This window comes from Pongo abelii, chromosome 3 (assembly GCF_028885655.2).
Source record: "Pongo abelii isolate AG06213 chromosome 3, NHGRI_mPonAbe1-v2.0_pri, whole genome shotgun sequence".
NCBI lineage: Eukaryota > Metazoa > Chordata > Mammalia > Primates > Hominidae > Pongo > Pongo abelii.
This window is the reverse complement of record NC_071988.2, coordinates 172,111,380-172,123,957: the sequence shown is the minus strand read 5'-3', so window position 1 is coordinate 172,123,957 and position 12,578 is coordinate 172,111,380. Positions and strand designations below refer to the sequence as shown.

Genomic DNA, 12,578 nt, shown 5'->3' with positions numbered 1-12,578 from the left:
CCATTATGTCATGGCCTTCTTGTCTCTTTTGATCTTTGTTGATTTAAAGTCTGCTTTATCAGAGACTAGGATTGCAACCCTGCTTTTTTTTTTGTTTTCCATTTGCTTGGTAAATCTTCCTCCATCCCTTTATTTTGAGCCTATGTGTGTCTTTGCATGTGAGATGGGTCTCCTGAATATAGCACACTGATGGGTCTTGACTCTTTATCCAGTTTGCCAGTCTGTGTCTTTTAATTGGAGCATTTAGCCCATTTACATTTAAAGTTAATATTGTTATGTGTGAATTCGATCCTGTCATTATGATGCTAGCTGGTTATTTTGCTCATTAGTTGATGCGGTTTCCTTCATAGCATCGACGGTATTTACAATTTGGTATGTTTTCATAGTGGCTGGTACCAGTTGTTCCTTTCCATGTCTAGTGCTTCCTTCAGGAGCTCTTGTAAGGCAGGCCTGGTGGTGACTAAATCTCTCAACATTTGCTTATCTGTAAAGGATTTTATTTCTCCTTTGCTTATGAAGCTTAGTTTGGCTGGATATGAAATTCTGGGTTGAGAATTATTTTCTTTGAGAATGTTGAATATTGGCCCCCACTCTCTTCTGGCTTGTAGGGTTTCTACTGAGAGATCCGCTGTTAGTCTGATGGCCTTTGCTTTGTGGGTAACCTGACCTTTCTTTCTGGCTGCCCTTAACAATTTTTCCTTCATTTCTACCTTCACATAATCTGATGATTATGTATCTTGGGGTTGCTCTTCTTGAGAAGTATCTTTGTGGTGTTCTCTGTATTTCCTGAATTTGAATGTTGGTCTGTCTTGCTAGGTTGGGGAAGTTCTCCTGGATAATATCCTGAGGAGTGTTTTCTAGCTTGGTTCCATTCTCCCCATCACTTTCAGGTACACCAATCAAATGTAGATTTGGTCTTTTCACATAGTCCCATATTTCTTGAAGGCTTTGTTTGTTCCTTTTCATTCTTTTTTCTCTAATCTTCTCTCTTTATTTCATTAAGTTGATCTTCAGTCTCTGATATCCTTTCTTCTGCTTGATAGATTTGGCTATTGATACTTGTGTATGCTTCACGAAGTTCTCATGCTGTGTTTTTCAGCTCCATCAGGTCATTTATGTTCTTCTTTCAACTGGTCATTCTAGTTAGCAATTCATCTAACCTTTTTTCAAGGTTCTTAGCTTCCTTGCATTGGATTAGAACGTGCTCCTTTAGCTCAGAGGAGTTTATTACCCACCTTCTGAAGCTTACTTCTGTTAATTTGTCAAACTGTCCAGTTTTGTTCCCTTCCTGGTGAGGAGTTGTAATCCTTTGGAGAAGAGGCATTCTGGTTTTTGCAATTTTCAGCCTTTTTGCACTGGTTTCTCCCCATTTTTGTGGATTTATCTATCTTTAGTCTTCGATGTTGGTGACCTTTGGATGGGTTTTCTGTGTCTGGACATCCTTTTTGTTGATGTTGATGCTATTCCTGTTTGTTAGTTTTCCTTCTAACAGGCCCCTCAGCTGCAGGTCTGCTGGAGTTTGCCAGAGGTCCACTCCAGACCCTGTTTACCTGGGTATCACCAGTGGAGGCTGCAGAACAGCAAAGATTGCTGCCAGTTCCTTCCTCTGGAAGCTTCATTCCAGAGGGGCCTCCGCCAAAGCTCTCCTGTATGAGGTGTCTGTCGGCCCCTACTGGGAGGTTTCTCCCAGTCAGGAGACACAGGGGTCGAGGACCCACTTGAGGAGGCAGTTTGACCCTTAGCAGAGCTCAAATGCTGTCCTGGGAGATCCACTGCTGTCTTCAGAGCTGTCAGGCAGGGACATTTAAGTCTGCTGAAGCTGCACCCACGGCTGCCCCTTCCCCCAGGTGCTCTGTCCCAGGGAGATGGGGGATTTATCTATAAGCCTCCTAACTGGGGCTGCTGCCTTTTTTTCCAGAGATGCCCTGCCCAGAAAGGAGGAATCTAGAGAGGCAGTCTGGCCACAGTGGCCTTGCTGAGCTGCAGTGAGCTCCACCCAATTCGAATTTCCCAGAGGCTTTGTTTACACCGTGAGGGTAAAACCACCTACTCAAGCCTCAGCAATGGTGGATGCCCCTCCCCCCACCAAGCTTGAGCATCCCGGGTCAACTTCAGACTGCTGTGCTGGCAGCAAGAATTTCAAGCCAGTGGATCTTAGCTTGCTGGGCTCCACGGGAGTGGGGCCCACTGAGTCAGACCACTTGGCTCCCTGGCTTCAGCCCCCTTTCCAGGGGAGTGAATGGTTCTGTCTCGCTGGCATTCCAGGCACCACTGGGGTATGAAAAAAAAAAAAAAAAACTCCTGCAGCTAGCTCAGTGTCTGACCAAACAACCACCCAGTTTTGTGCTTAAAACCCAGGGCCCTGGTGGTGTAGGCACCCAAGGGAATCTCCTGGTCTGCAGGCTGTGAAGACCATGGGAAAAGTGCAGTATCTGGGCCAGAGTGCACCATTCCTCATGGCACAGTCCCTCACAGCCTCCCTTGGCTGGGGGAGGGAATTCCCCAACCCCTTGCGCTTCCCTGGGTGAGGCAACACTCCACCCTGCTTTGGCTCGCCCTCTGTGGGCTGCACCCACTGTCCAACCAGTCCCAATGAGATGAAACAGGTACCTCAGTTGGAAATGCAGAAATCACCCACCCAGCGTCAATCTCGCTGGGAGCTGCAGACCAGATCTGTTCCTATTTGGCCATTGCCAGCCTGAAGTACCTTTATTAGTAAATAAAATTGAAAGAGCTGTAAAGATGTTTAATGTAAAATGCCTTTATCTCTGCATATCTCTGCATATGGAGAGTCCCCTGAAAGATAGGGCTTATTTCCTAAAAGGTCTCAAGTGGTAGATTTTGGGGGGATCATCTTTATCTGGCACCTTATTTCCTCTTAATGTATAGTCACAAATTTTTGTTCCTTTTAAAAAAAATTGTGGCAACATATAACATTTTCCATCTAAACTCTTTTCAATATATAATTTAGTGGCATTATGTACATTTACAGTGTTGTGCCACCATCACTATCATCCATTTCCAGACCCTTTTCATCATAAACAGAAGCTCTGCCTGTTAATGACTCTTTCTCCCCACCAGCTCATGTGCATTCTACTTTCTGTCTCTATGAATTTACCTCTTCTAAGCACCTTCCGTAAGTGGAATCATACCATATTTGTTGTGTGGCGCCTGGCTTATTTCACTTGGCGTAACGCTTTCAAGGTTCCTGCATGTTGTAGCACGTATCAGAATATTATATGAATGTTCTGTGTTCTTTTTATCATTCACCTGTTGATGATGGATACTTGGGTTGTTTCTACCTTTTGGCTATTGTGAGTAATGCTGCTATGAACATTATCATACAAATAGCTATTCAAGTCCCTTTTTACAGTCCTTTTGGGTGTATGCCCAGGAGTGGAATTGCTGGGTTATATGGCAATTCTGTTTGACTTTTTGAGGAAACCCTAAAGTGTTTTCCACAGTGGCTGTACCATTTTACATGGGTTCCAATTTCTCCACATCCTTATCAACACCTTGCTCTATTTTTTAACAGTTGTCCTAACAGGCGTGGTCTGTCATTGTGGTTTTGATTTCCCCAATGATCAGTGATGTTTTTTCACTCTCTTCATAATATCCTTAGATGCTCAAAAGATTTTACTTTTTGTCTGTTTTTTGAGACAGGGTCTCACTCTTTTGCCCAGACTGGAGTGCAGTGGCGCGATCACAGCTCACTGAAGCCTCAACCTCCTGGGGTCAAACGATTCTCCCGCCTCAGCTACATGGTAGCTGGTACTCCAGGCATGTGCCACCATGCCCAGCTTTTTTATTTTCTGTAGAGACAGGATCTCACTATGTTGTCCAGGCTGGTCTTGAACTCCTGGGCTCAAACAATCCTGCTGCCTCAGCCACCCAAAGTGATGGGATTATAGCCATAAGCCACTATACCCAGCCCTGATTTTACTTTTTATGAAGTCCTATTTTTTGTTATGAGTTTGTTTTGTTATCTTGTCTCGTTTTGATATCATATCCAAGAAACCACTGCAAAATCCAAGGTCATGAAGGTTTTCCCATATGTTTTCATCTAAAAGTTTTATAGTTTTAATTTATATTTAGGTTTTTGATCCATGTTGAGTTAGTTTAATATAATGGTAGGTGAGAGTCCACCTTCATTGTTTTGCATGTGGACATCCGATTTTCCCAGCATCATTTGTTGAAAAGAAGGTGCTTTCTCCATTGAAAGGTCTTGGCACCCTATTTGAGCACATATGTGAGGGATTATTTCTCAACTTTCTCTTCTGTTGGTCTGCCTATATCAGTATGACAATGTTTTGATTACTGTCGCATTGTAGCAGTAAGTTTTCAAATCAGGAAATGTGCAATTGCTAACATATTTCTTCTTTCTCAAGATTGTTTTGGCTGTTAGGGGTTTCTGTCTCACTTTGTCACCCAGGCTGGAGTGCAATGGCATGATCTCGGCTCACTGCAACTCTTAATTTTCCTTTTGGACTGCTCATTGTTAGTGTATAAAAATGCAACTGATTTTCGTGTTGTATATCCTGCAAATTTGCTGAATTCATTTATTAGCTCTAAGTTTTTGTTTTGTTTTGGTGTGGAATTTTTAGGATTTCCTACATATAAGATCATGTCATCTGTAAGCAGAGACAGTTTCACTCCTCCTTTCCAATTTGTATACTTTTTTCTTGTGTAATTGCTCTGTCTAGGACTTTCAGTACTGTGTTGGATAAGAGTGGTTAAAGTGGGCATCCTTGCCTTGTTCCCAATCATAGGGGAAAAACTTCTTTTCATCGAGTGTGGTGTTAGCGGTGGGTTATTCATACATGCTGTTTATCATTTGAGGTAGTTTCCTTCTACTCCTAGTTTATTGTTTTCATAATAAAAGGATGATGAATTTTGTCACATGTCAAATTTTCCAGCATCAGTTGAGATGATCATGTGGGCTTATTTTGTTGTTGTTTGTTCTGTTAATGGAGTATGTTATATGTTGGTTGACTTTTGCATGGTGAGTCATCCTTGCATTCCCAGAATGAATCCCATTTGGTCATGGTGTATATTCCCACTACTATGCTAGTGAATTCAGTTTGCTAGTATTTTGTATCCTGGTCTGTATGTTCTTTTGTTGTCATGTCTTCAACTGGCTTTGGTGTCATGGTAATACTGGCCTTATTGAATCACTTAGGAAGTGTTCTGGATTCTTTAATTTTTTGGAAGAAATTGAGAAGGATTGGTGTTAATACTTCTTTAAATGTTTGGTAGAATTCATCGGTGAAGCCATCTGGTCTAGGACTTTTCTTATTGGGAGGTTTTTGATTACTGAGTCAATCTCTTCACTTGTCATAAGTCTAATCATTTCTATTTCTTCATTCAGTTTTGGTATACTGTTTTCAGGAATTTGTCTATTTCATCTAGGTTGCCTTATTTGTTGGTATACAGTTGTTTCTAATAGTCTCTCTGAACTCATTGTTTCTGCCAAATCAGTAATGTCCCAACTTTTATTTCTGATTTTAGTAATTTATCTTTTTTTTTTTGAGATGGAGTCTCACTCTATCACCCAGGCTGGAGTGCAATGGCGCAATCTCAGCTCACTGCAACCTCTGCTTCCCAGGTTCAGGTGATTCTCCTGCCTCAGCCTTCCAAGTAGCTGGGATTACAGGTGCCCACTACTACGCCCAGCTAATTTTTGTATTTTTAGTAGAGACGGGGTTTCCCCAGGTTGGCCAGGCTGGTCTCGAACTCCTGACCCCAGGTGATCCACCCGCCTTGGCCTCCCAAACTGCTGGGATTACAGGCATGAGCCACCATGCCCAGACAAGTCATCTTAGTCTAGCTAGAGGTTTGTCAATTTTGTTATCTTTTCAAAGAACCAATTTTTGAGTTTTTTCCCTATCATTTTACTATTTTCTGTTTTATCTATCTCTACTCTGTTCTTTATTATTTTCTTCCTTCTGCCTAGCCTGGGGTTTAGTCTATTTTCTAGTTCTTTAAGAGGTAAAGTTAGGTTACTGATTTGAGATATTTTTAAATGTATGTGTTTACAGCTAAAAATTTCCATTTTAGCATTGCTTTTGCTGCATTTCGGAAGTTTTGGCTTGTTGTATTTCCTTTTCATTTGTCTCAGTGTTTGCTGATGTCTCTTATGTTGTTTTCTTTGACTCATCATTTATTTACTTTCCACATATTTGTGAATTTTCTAGTTTACCTTCAGTTATTGGTATCTAGTTTCATTCTATTATGATCAGAAAAGCTACTTTGTGATTTTAATCTTTACTAAGTCATTAACACTTGTGGCCTAACATATGATTTAGCTTGGAGACTATTCCATGTGCACGCAAAAACATGTATATTCTATTCTATTGTTGTTGGGAGGGTGTTCCATATACATGTGTCAGGTCCAATTGGCTTATCGTATTGTTCAAGTGTCCTATTTCCTTATCTTCCACCCGGTTGTTCCACCCATTATTGAAAGTGGGGTATTGACGTCTAAAACTATTACTGTAGAACCATTTCTCCCTTCAATTCTGTTAATGTTTGCTCTTTGTATCTTGGGGGTCTGATGATAAATGCATATATAATTGTTATATTTCTGTGAATTTACCCTTTTCTCAATGTAGTGTCCTTCTTTGTCTCTTGTTACAGTTTTTGACTGAAAGACTATTTTGTCTGATATTAGTATAAGCCACCTCAGCTCTCTTTGCTACTATTTACATGGAATATCTTTTCCATCCTTTCACTTTCAAGCTGTTTGTTTGTCTTTAGATCTCAAGTGGGTCTCCTGTAGACAGCATATAGTTGGATCATGTTTTTTTTTATCCATTCTGCCAATCTCTTCCTTTTCGCTGGAGAATTTAATCTCTTTAATGACTGATAAGGAAAGACTGACTTTTGCCACTTTGCTATTTAATTTTCTCTCTGCCTTAGAGTTTTGTCTCTCATTTCCTCCTTACTGTCTTCCTTTGTTTTTAGTTGATTTTTTTTGTAGTGACACATTTTAATTCCTAATTTTGAGACGAGGTACTAGGAAGGATACTGAATATGGCTTCTAAGGGCTGGTCCTAACCAAACTACACAGAGAAAAATCTGGCTATGCTCAGTTTAGGTTCACCTATGTTCTCCATCTCTTTCCCTGCACCACCTCTTTGGGGACAGGAGACCAAGAAGCTTGCAGAAGAAGTTCTTATCTTCAGTGATTTCAGTGAGTCACTGTGTTATGAGGACTAGGTCCTCACCCAGAGCATGATGGACATAGACTACTTCTCCACAAAGGGGAGACCAGCTTAAATTATGGTCAACACTATTCTTTTTCACTCTTCATTGATTCTGTACCTGTCAGAGGTGGTGTCTCTTGTCACTTGAGTGTGTGCTGCTTCTTTCCACCAGCAGTTACTTTGAAATTGTGGTTCCTTCTTTTGAGTCTGTTGCTTATATAATGGATGTGTCTTGCCAGCCCAGTCCCCCTTTAGAAATTACCAAATCTGTTCAGATTTTAGTGACTCATCCTGCACACACCAGCTGTCCGTACCCTTTCAATGAAAAAGCAAGCTGTGGCTTGGATCCTTGTGGAGTGTCAGAGGCAGTACTCTGAGCTTACTCAGGGATACATTTTAGTCATGAAATACATACCTTAGTTCTCACAAATTGGAGCCTTGACTGCCATCTTCTATATTTACCTTGTGGATTTGGAGAGAGCAGTTTTTAGTAACATCTCTAGGACACACAGGTTTGTAAAAGTCCTTCTCTCTGTGCTTCTCCTAGGTGCATCATTTCTGGCATGGCTTCAGGAAGCATTGTGCTATTTTACAACGACTTTAACCGGTGGCATCATGAATACCAAACCCGCTACTGATGGTGACAGCTGTACATCAACTCTGCCCCTAGGATGAGCAGAAGTACCTGAAGCATCATTCTCTTCTACCACATCTGAATGTAACTTAAATTTGCTCAAAGAAGCAAAATATTTTTTAAAGTTATTAATAATTGCTATTTTTGTAGTCTTTGCTTGACTTTTTTGGGGGGGATTAGCAAAGCAGAAAACTGGCTGCTGGGTTCTGTAGTTTTAAAAAATCTATATTTTTAGTCATAATGAGAAGTCTATTTTCACCAATTATGGAAACATACAGTGGAGCAAGTAAACCACTTATTCCAGCTATAATATTATGAAGAACATTTCCCATGCATCTACAAGCTTGAGAAATAGGATTTTCACAGTGGGGAAGTGGGTTATAATATTGGAATAGGAAAATTTGATGCTGTAATTTGGGTCCTGTATTTTTCCAAACAACTGTGCTTCTTCAGCACTAATATTTCTGGGATTTAAATAGTAATGTTTAAATTATGGTAAATGTAATTTAAAACATCTCAATTAATTCTATCAATATTATTCTTCAAGCATGTTTTAGACCTAGAAAAGTATGGTTTGGGGGAGGCTATTTTATTGTGTGGTTAGCACAGGAATCTAATTTATAGCAAGTGTGAAATAGTTTCCATTTTTTCCTGATCTGTCATCTTCATAGCACAACAAAATGAAATGATGGCAATGCTCTTGAGCTCACAACATTTGTTTTTCTTTTAAAAAGTAAATGCAAGTACCAAAGCTCACTACTGCGGTTTGCCTGTGCCGGGACAATGAGGCGGAGCCACTGTTGGGGCACCCCCTTCCCTCCCCGGGTTTGCAAATAGAGGCTACCAGGTGCTGTATTCAGCAACACCTGTTTTACTATTTGTTATTAAACTATCTATCTATCTCCACCTTCCTTTTGATTAGCAATTTGTACTAAGAAACAATGTTATTTGGTGTTGTATAATTCTACTTTTCTAGTAGATTACTGTGTAGAATTCTGTGAAAAATATTTGAGAAAAGGCCTGTATTGCATAAATAAATTCTTTGTATGTTGTGAACTTTGATCTCTATTATTTCTCTTCCAACAGACCTCAAATGGTCCCTCTTTTTTTCCTACACACTCAGCTCTTCTCTAAAAGCAAGGATTTGGAATGAACAATTCAGTTTGACTGACAGAAAAAGCTGAATAAAATAATAGCATCTGTAATTGAATTGTTGGAAATGCCTTTTTTGCTCCTAAATTTTAAACAAACATTAATAAAATGATGATTGATTCACAAAGAAAATGTCAAACTGATTCAGTCCTAGTTTTTGATCAATAACCAATGTGAGAGATCCTCCTGACTGAAAACAGGAAAATGAGCTTGCTTTCTTTGGCCAGATCTCTCCTCTTACTGAGACTCACACAAATGACCTAGACCTGAATCTTACAAATGCCTAGCAAGGAACTTTATGTACCACTTCATCTGAGATCCATCATTAAGAAAATAGATGGTGAAATGTGGGGGAGGGAAAGTACATTTTAGAATCAAAGAAACACCCAGGTTGCTGATAAATTAACTGATGAACATCTTCACTGTTAATATCCTCATTAACTTGTGAATATTACACTTTGAAAACTTAAGTGAACAATGGTAGAAGAAAATACCAATACCTAAGTCATATGCCACACAAATGATACTTCAACCACCCTATTCCTAGCAAGCCTAAAGCAAAGCTCCTCTTGAAACCTAAAAGAAAAAAAAATCAGTATCTCCACTACCTTTATTGTTTTAAAAACTTCTTATAACTAACGAAAATTAATTGAAACATAAGTTGGCCGGGTGCATTGGCTCATGCCTGTAATCCCAGCACTTTAGGAGGCCGAGGAGGGCGGATCACTTGAGGTCAGGAGTTCGAGACCAGCCTGGCTAAAATGGGGAAACCCAGTCCCTACTAAAAATACAAAAAGTAGCCAGGCTTGGTGGTGGACGCCTGTTAATCCCAGCTACTCGGGAGGCAGAGGCAGAGGCAGGAGAATTGCTTGAGCCTGGGAGGCGGAGGTTGCAGTGAACTCAGATTGTGCCACTGCACTCCAGCCTAGGCGACAGAGTGAGACTGCATCTCGAAAAATAATAATAATAATAATTTAAAAAATACTAAAAGAAGAAACAACACTTCATAAAACAAATAAGGCTGGCATCAACACATGGGCTTCTTAATGATAGAATCTGTTCAGTAATAACATTTACAGTTTATTCAATATTTACTTATTCAATTTTAACTAACTCCTTAAAAAGGCTATTACTTTACATAAATGTAAGCCAGTTAAGAAAAGAAGTGAAAGAAGAGGTGTTTTGGGGCTGGAAATGAGGGAACCACAACAGAGGGAACAGTGTGTCTGCACAGTGAGTGGTTGCAGCTGGATGGGCTGTGCTTGGTCCATGTACAGTAACAGGGCTGGTTTAAGATGCATTGCCTCCAGAAATTAAGATTTTCCTCACTGACATACTGTTTCTTACTGAAATATAACCAATCAAGTCCCTGAGATGCTGTCATTTAAGAAATACCATTAGATCTCTGGGAGAAAGCAGGAGGGCTAAAAGACAACATGAACATCCGAAAAACATCGATAGAAACGTGTAGACAACACACTCTCAGATGACAGCGTCTTACTCCCAAAGTACACCAAAAATCAGTGTTTTCATAAATTACTTCAATAAAAGAGCTATTTTATCCATTGAGAAACATCACACCTCACTTCTGCTTAGCATACACAACAGGAAGATTCCAAGTGTCTTGCACAGGAATCATGAGTAGCCATGAGCAGGGCATGAGGTCGGGAACTGACAACCCGGGGTTGCCCTTTCCACTCGCTCTAAGAGCAGCCGAGTCAGAGGGTCAGGGGCCGACCACACACTTGGTGTCACATGTCGTCCTACACCTGTCAGAGGGGCAGTGAGATGGCAGTGGTTGTGTGAGTCAAGCTCGCAGGAGATGGTCAGGGAACCTGGGATGTAGCCCCACTGCACCTACTTTGTACCCTTCTTAGCAAATACAACAGCTTGCAGCAGCTTAGATTCACCATGAAAGGTGGCTGAGGTAGAGATTTTCACTAGGTTTCTTTGATATCTTTTTACTGGCTGTGATCTCAAGAGCTTCTAGCCATGTAAATCAAAGGCCTGGTTTAGTCCTTTCTACTGGGACAGTCCTGCCCCATTCTCCATCCCTGCTAAAAAAGACAGCTGACCCATGATATAAACAGATTCCTTCTGGATCCAGATGCAGAAGTGTCTTTCATTTAAAAGCTGGAATAACCCACCACTGAGCTAGGTGGAGAAACTTCACCAGTTCCTGGTGTGTGTTCATTATGGATTAGCCCCATAGCCCCACATGAAATCACATTAGGCCAAAGTATGTTCACAAACAGAAGCAAGATGTAACTTTAGTCTCAAAATCTGCATAACCTATACATGAGCAAATGTGCTAGTGCCTCCACTTGGCTATTTTTGCCCTACCACATGGAAGGAAATCGTTTCCTACTTCAAGCAGGAGAACACCCAGCCCAGCTCCCCTCGTTTTGTGTAGCATAAAGTTGAACCACTGTTAATTCTATAGGCTTCACAAGTTATCCTTGCAGGGGAAGGAGGCTGGGAAGTTTCAAAATTTCCTACTTGTAAAGAAGGAAGGGCAAGACCATAAAGTAGCAAATACATAAATAGCAAAACAAACCATTTTAAAGTTCTACTTCCTCTCAGGTGAGTGGGAGAAAAATCTTTTGGGTTTTTCTTTTAGATAGACTTGAAAAGTTGAGTCCATGATGAACTTCTTGCATGCTCTATAGTCGTAAGATCGCTAAAGACTCAAGACTACTGTTAACACCACTGACACATCACTCCCAGCCCTGGCTGCTATGAACCAGAACTGCAGACTGCTCAGAGCAAGGCACATCACATTTTTCTCTCTAATGAAATGAAGGGTGGTTTGGCCTTTAGGCAAGCAATCTGTTTTGAGAGAGCTGGGCTCCTCCAGCAGGGTTAGAAGACAAACTGTGAATGCTCCTATGAGATCTTGGTGATCTATGCCAGAAACATGAAGTGAACTATTTTTCTGTCTCAAATTCAGGATATTTTTCCTTGCCAAAACCAAGATTCCAGGGAGTTGGGCAGGCTTGTCACTTCCTCATACCTGGCAGGAAGCTGGCTGCTTTGCAGCTTTGGCCTTGGATAATTTGAAAGACATCCCCAGAACTGACTTCAGCCTCAACAGAGACAGGCATCCAGCCACTCTTCGCAATGCAACAGACTCAGCCCACCTGACGGTGCTGGAGGCCTGTGGTGCCCAGCTCCACCCAAAATGAAGGGGCACCGGTAGGGGCCAATGACGGTCTCTATATCAAATATATGCTTTTCTTCCCCTCAGCCATTCAATGCTGGCAAGGCCTTCCCACAGCTGTCTTCAAGTTCAAGGCTTTGGTTTTTATCATAAGATTGCCCCTTAGAACCCCCTGGCCAAGACTCACCAAAGTTGCACATGTCAGCCTCCCTCTGGAAAAACCACTCTCTGACTTTGATCTAAATAAGTGCCCCTGCTCTGATAACTTCTCAGCCACTGACAAAGTGGTAGAAAATGGAGGGTGGTTTGGCCTTTAGGCAAGCAACTTTTTTTTTTTTTTTTTTTTGAGACAGAGTTTTGCTCTTGTTGCCCAGGCTGGAGTGCAATAGTGCAATCTTGGCTCACCACAACCTCCGCCTCCCGGTTT

The 12,578-nt window shown here is 41.1% G+C and overlaps 1 protein-coding gene across 3 annotated transcripts in view; it reads left to right on the top strand.

Annotated features, from left to right (window-relative positions):
- The window catches only part of LRBA (LPS responsive beige-like anchor protein), a 763,816-nt gene extending 754,921 nt beyond the window's left edge, over positions 1–8,895 (top strand). For all 3 annotated transcript variants that reach the window (XM_024245927.3, XM_054553557.2, XM_054553558.2), the window contains one exon: positions 7,753–8,895. In XM_024245927.3, the coding sequence (XP_024101695.2) occupies positions 7,753–7,843 (91 nt within the window). In that variant the 3' untranslated portion in view covers positions 7,844–8,895. The remainder of the gene's footprint in view (positions 1–7,752) is intronic.
- Positions 8,896–12,578: the final 3,683 nt, after the last annotated feature.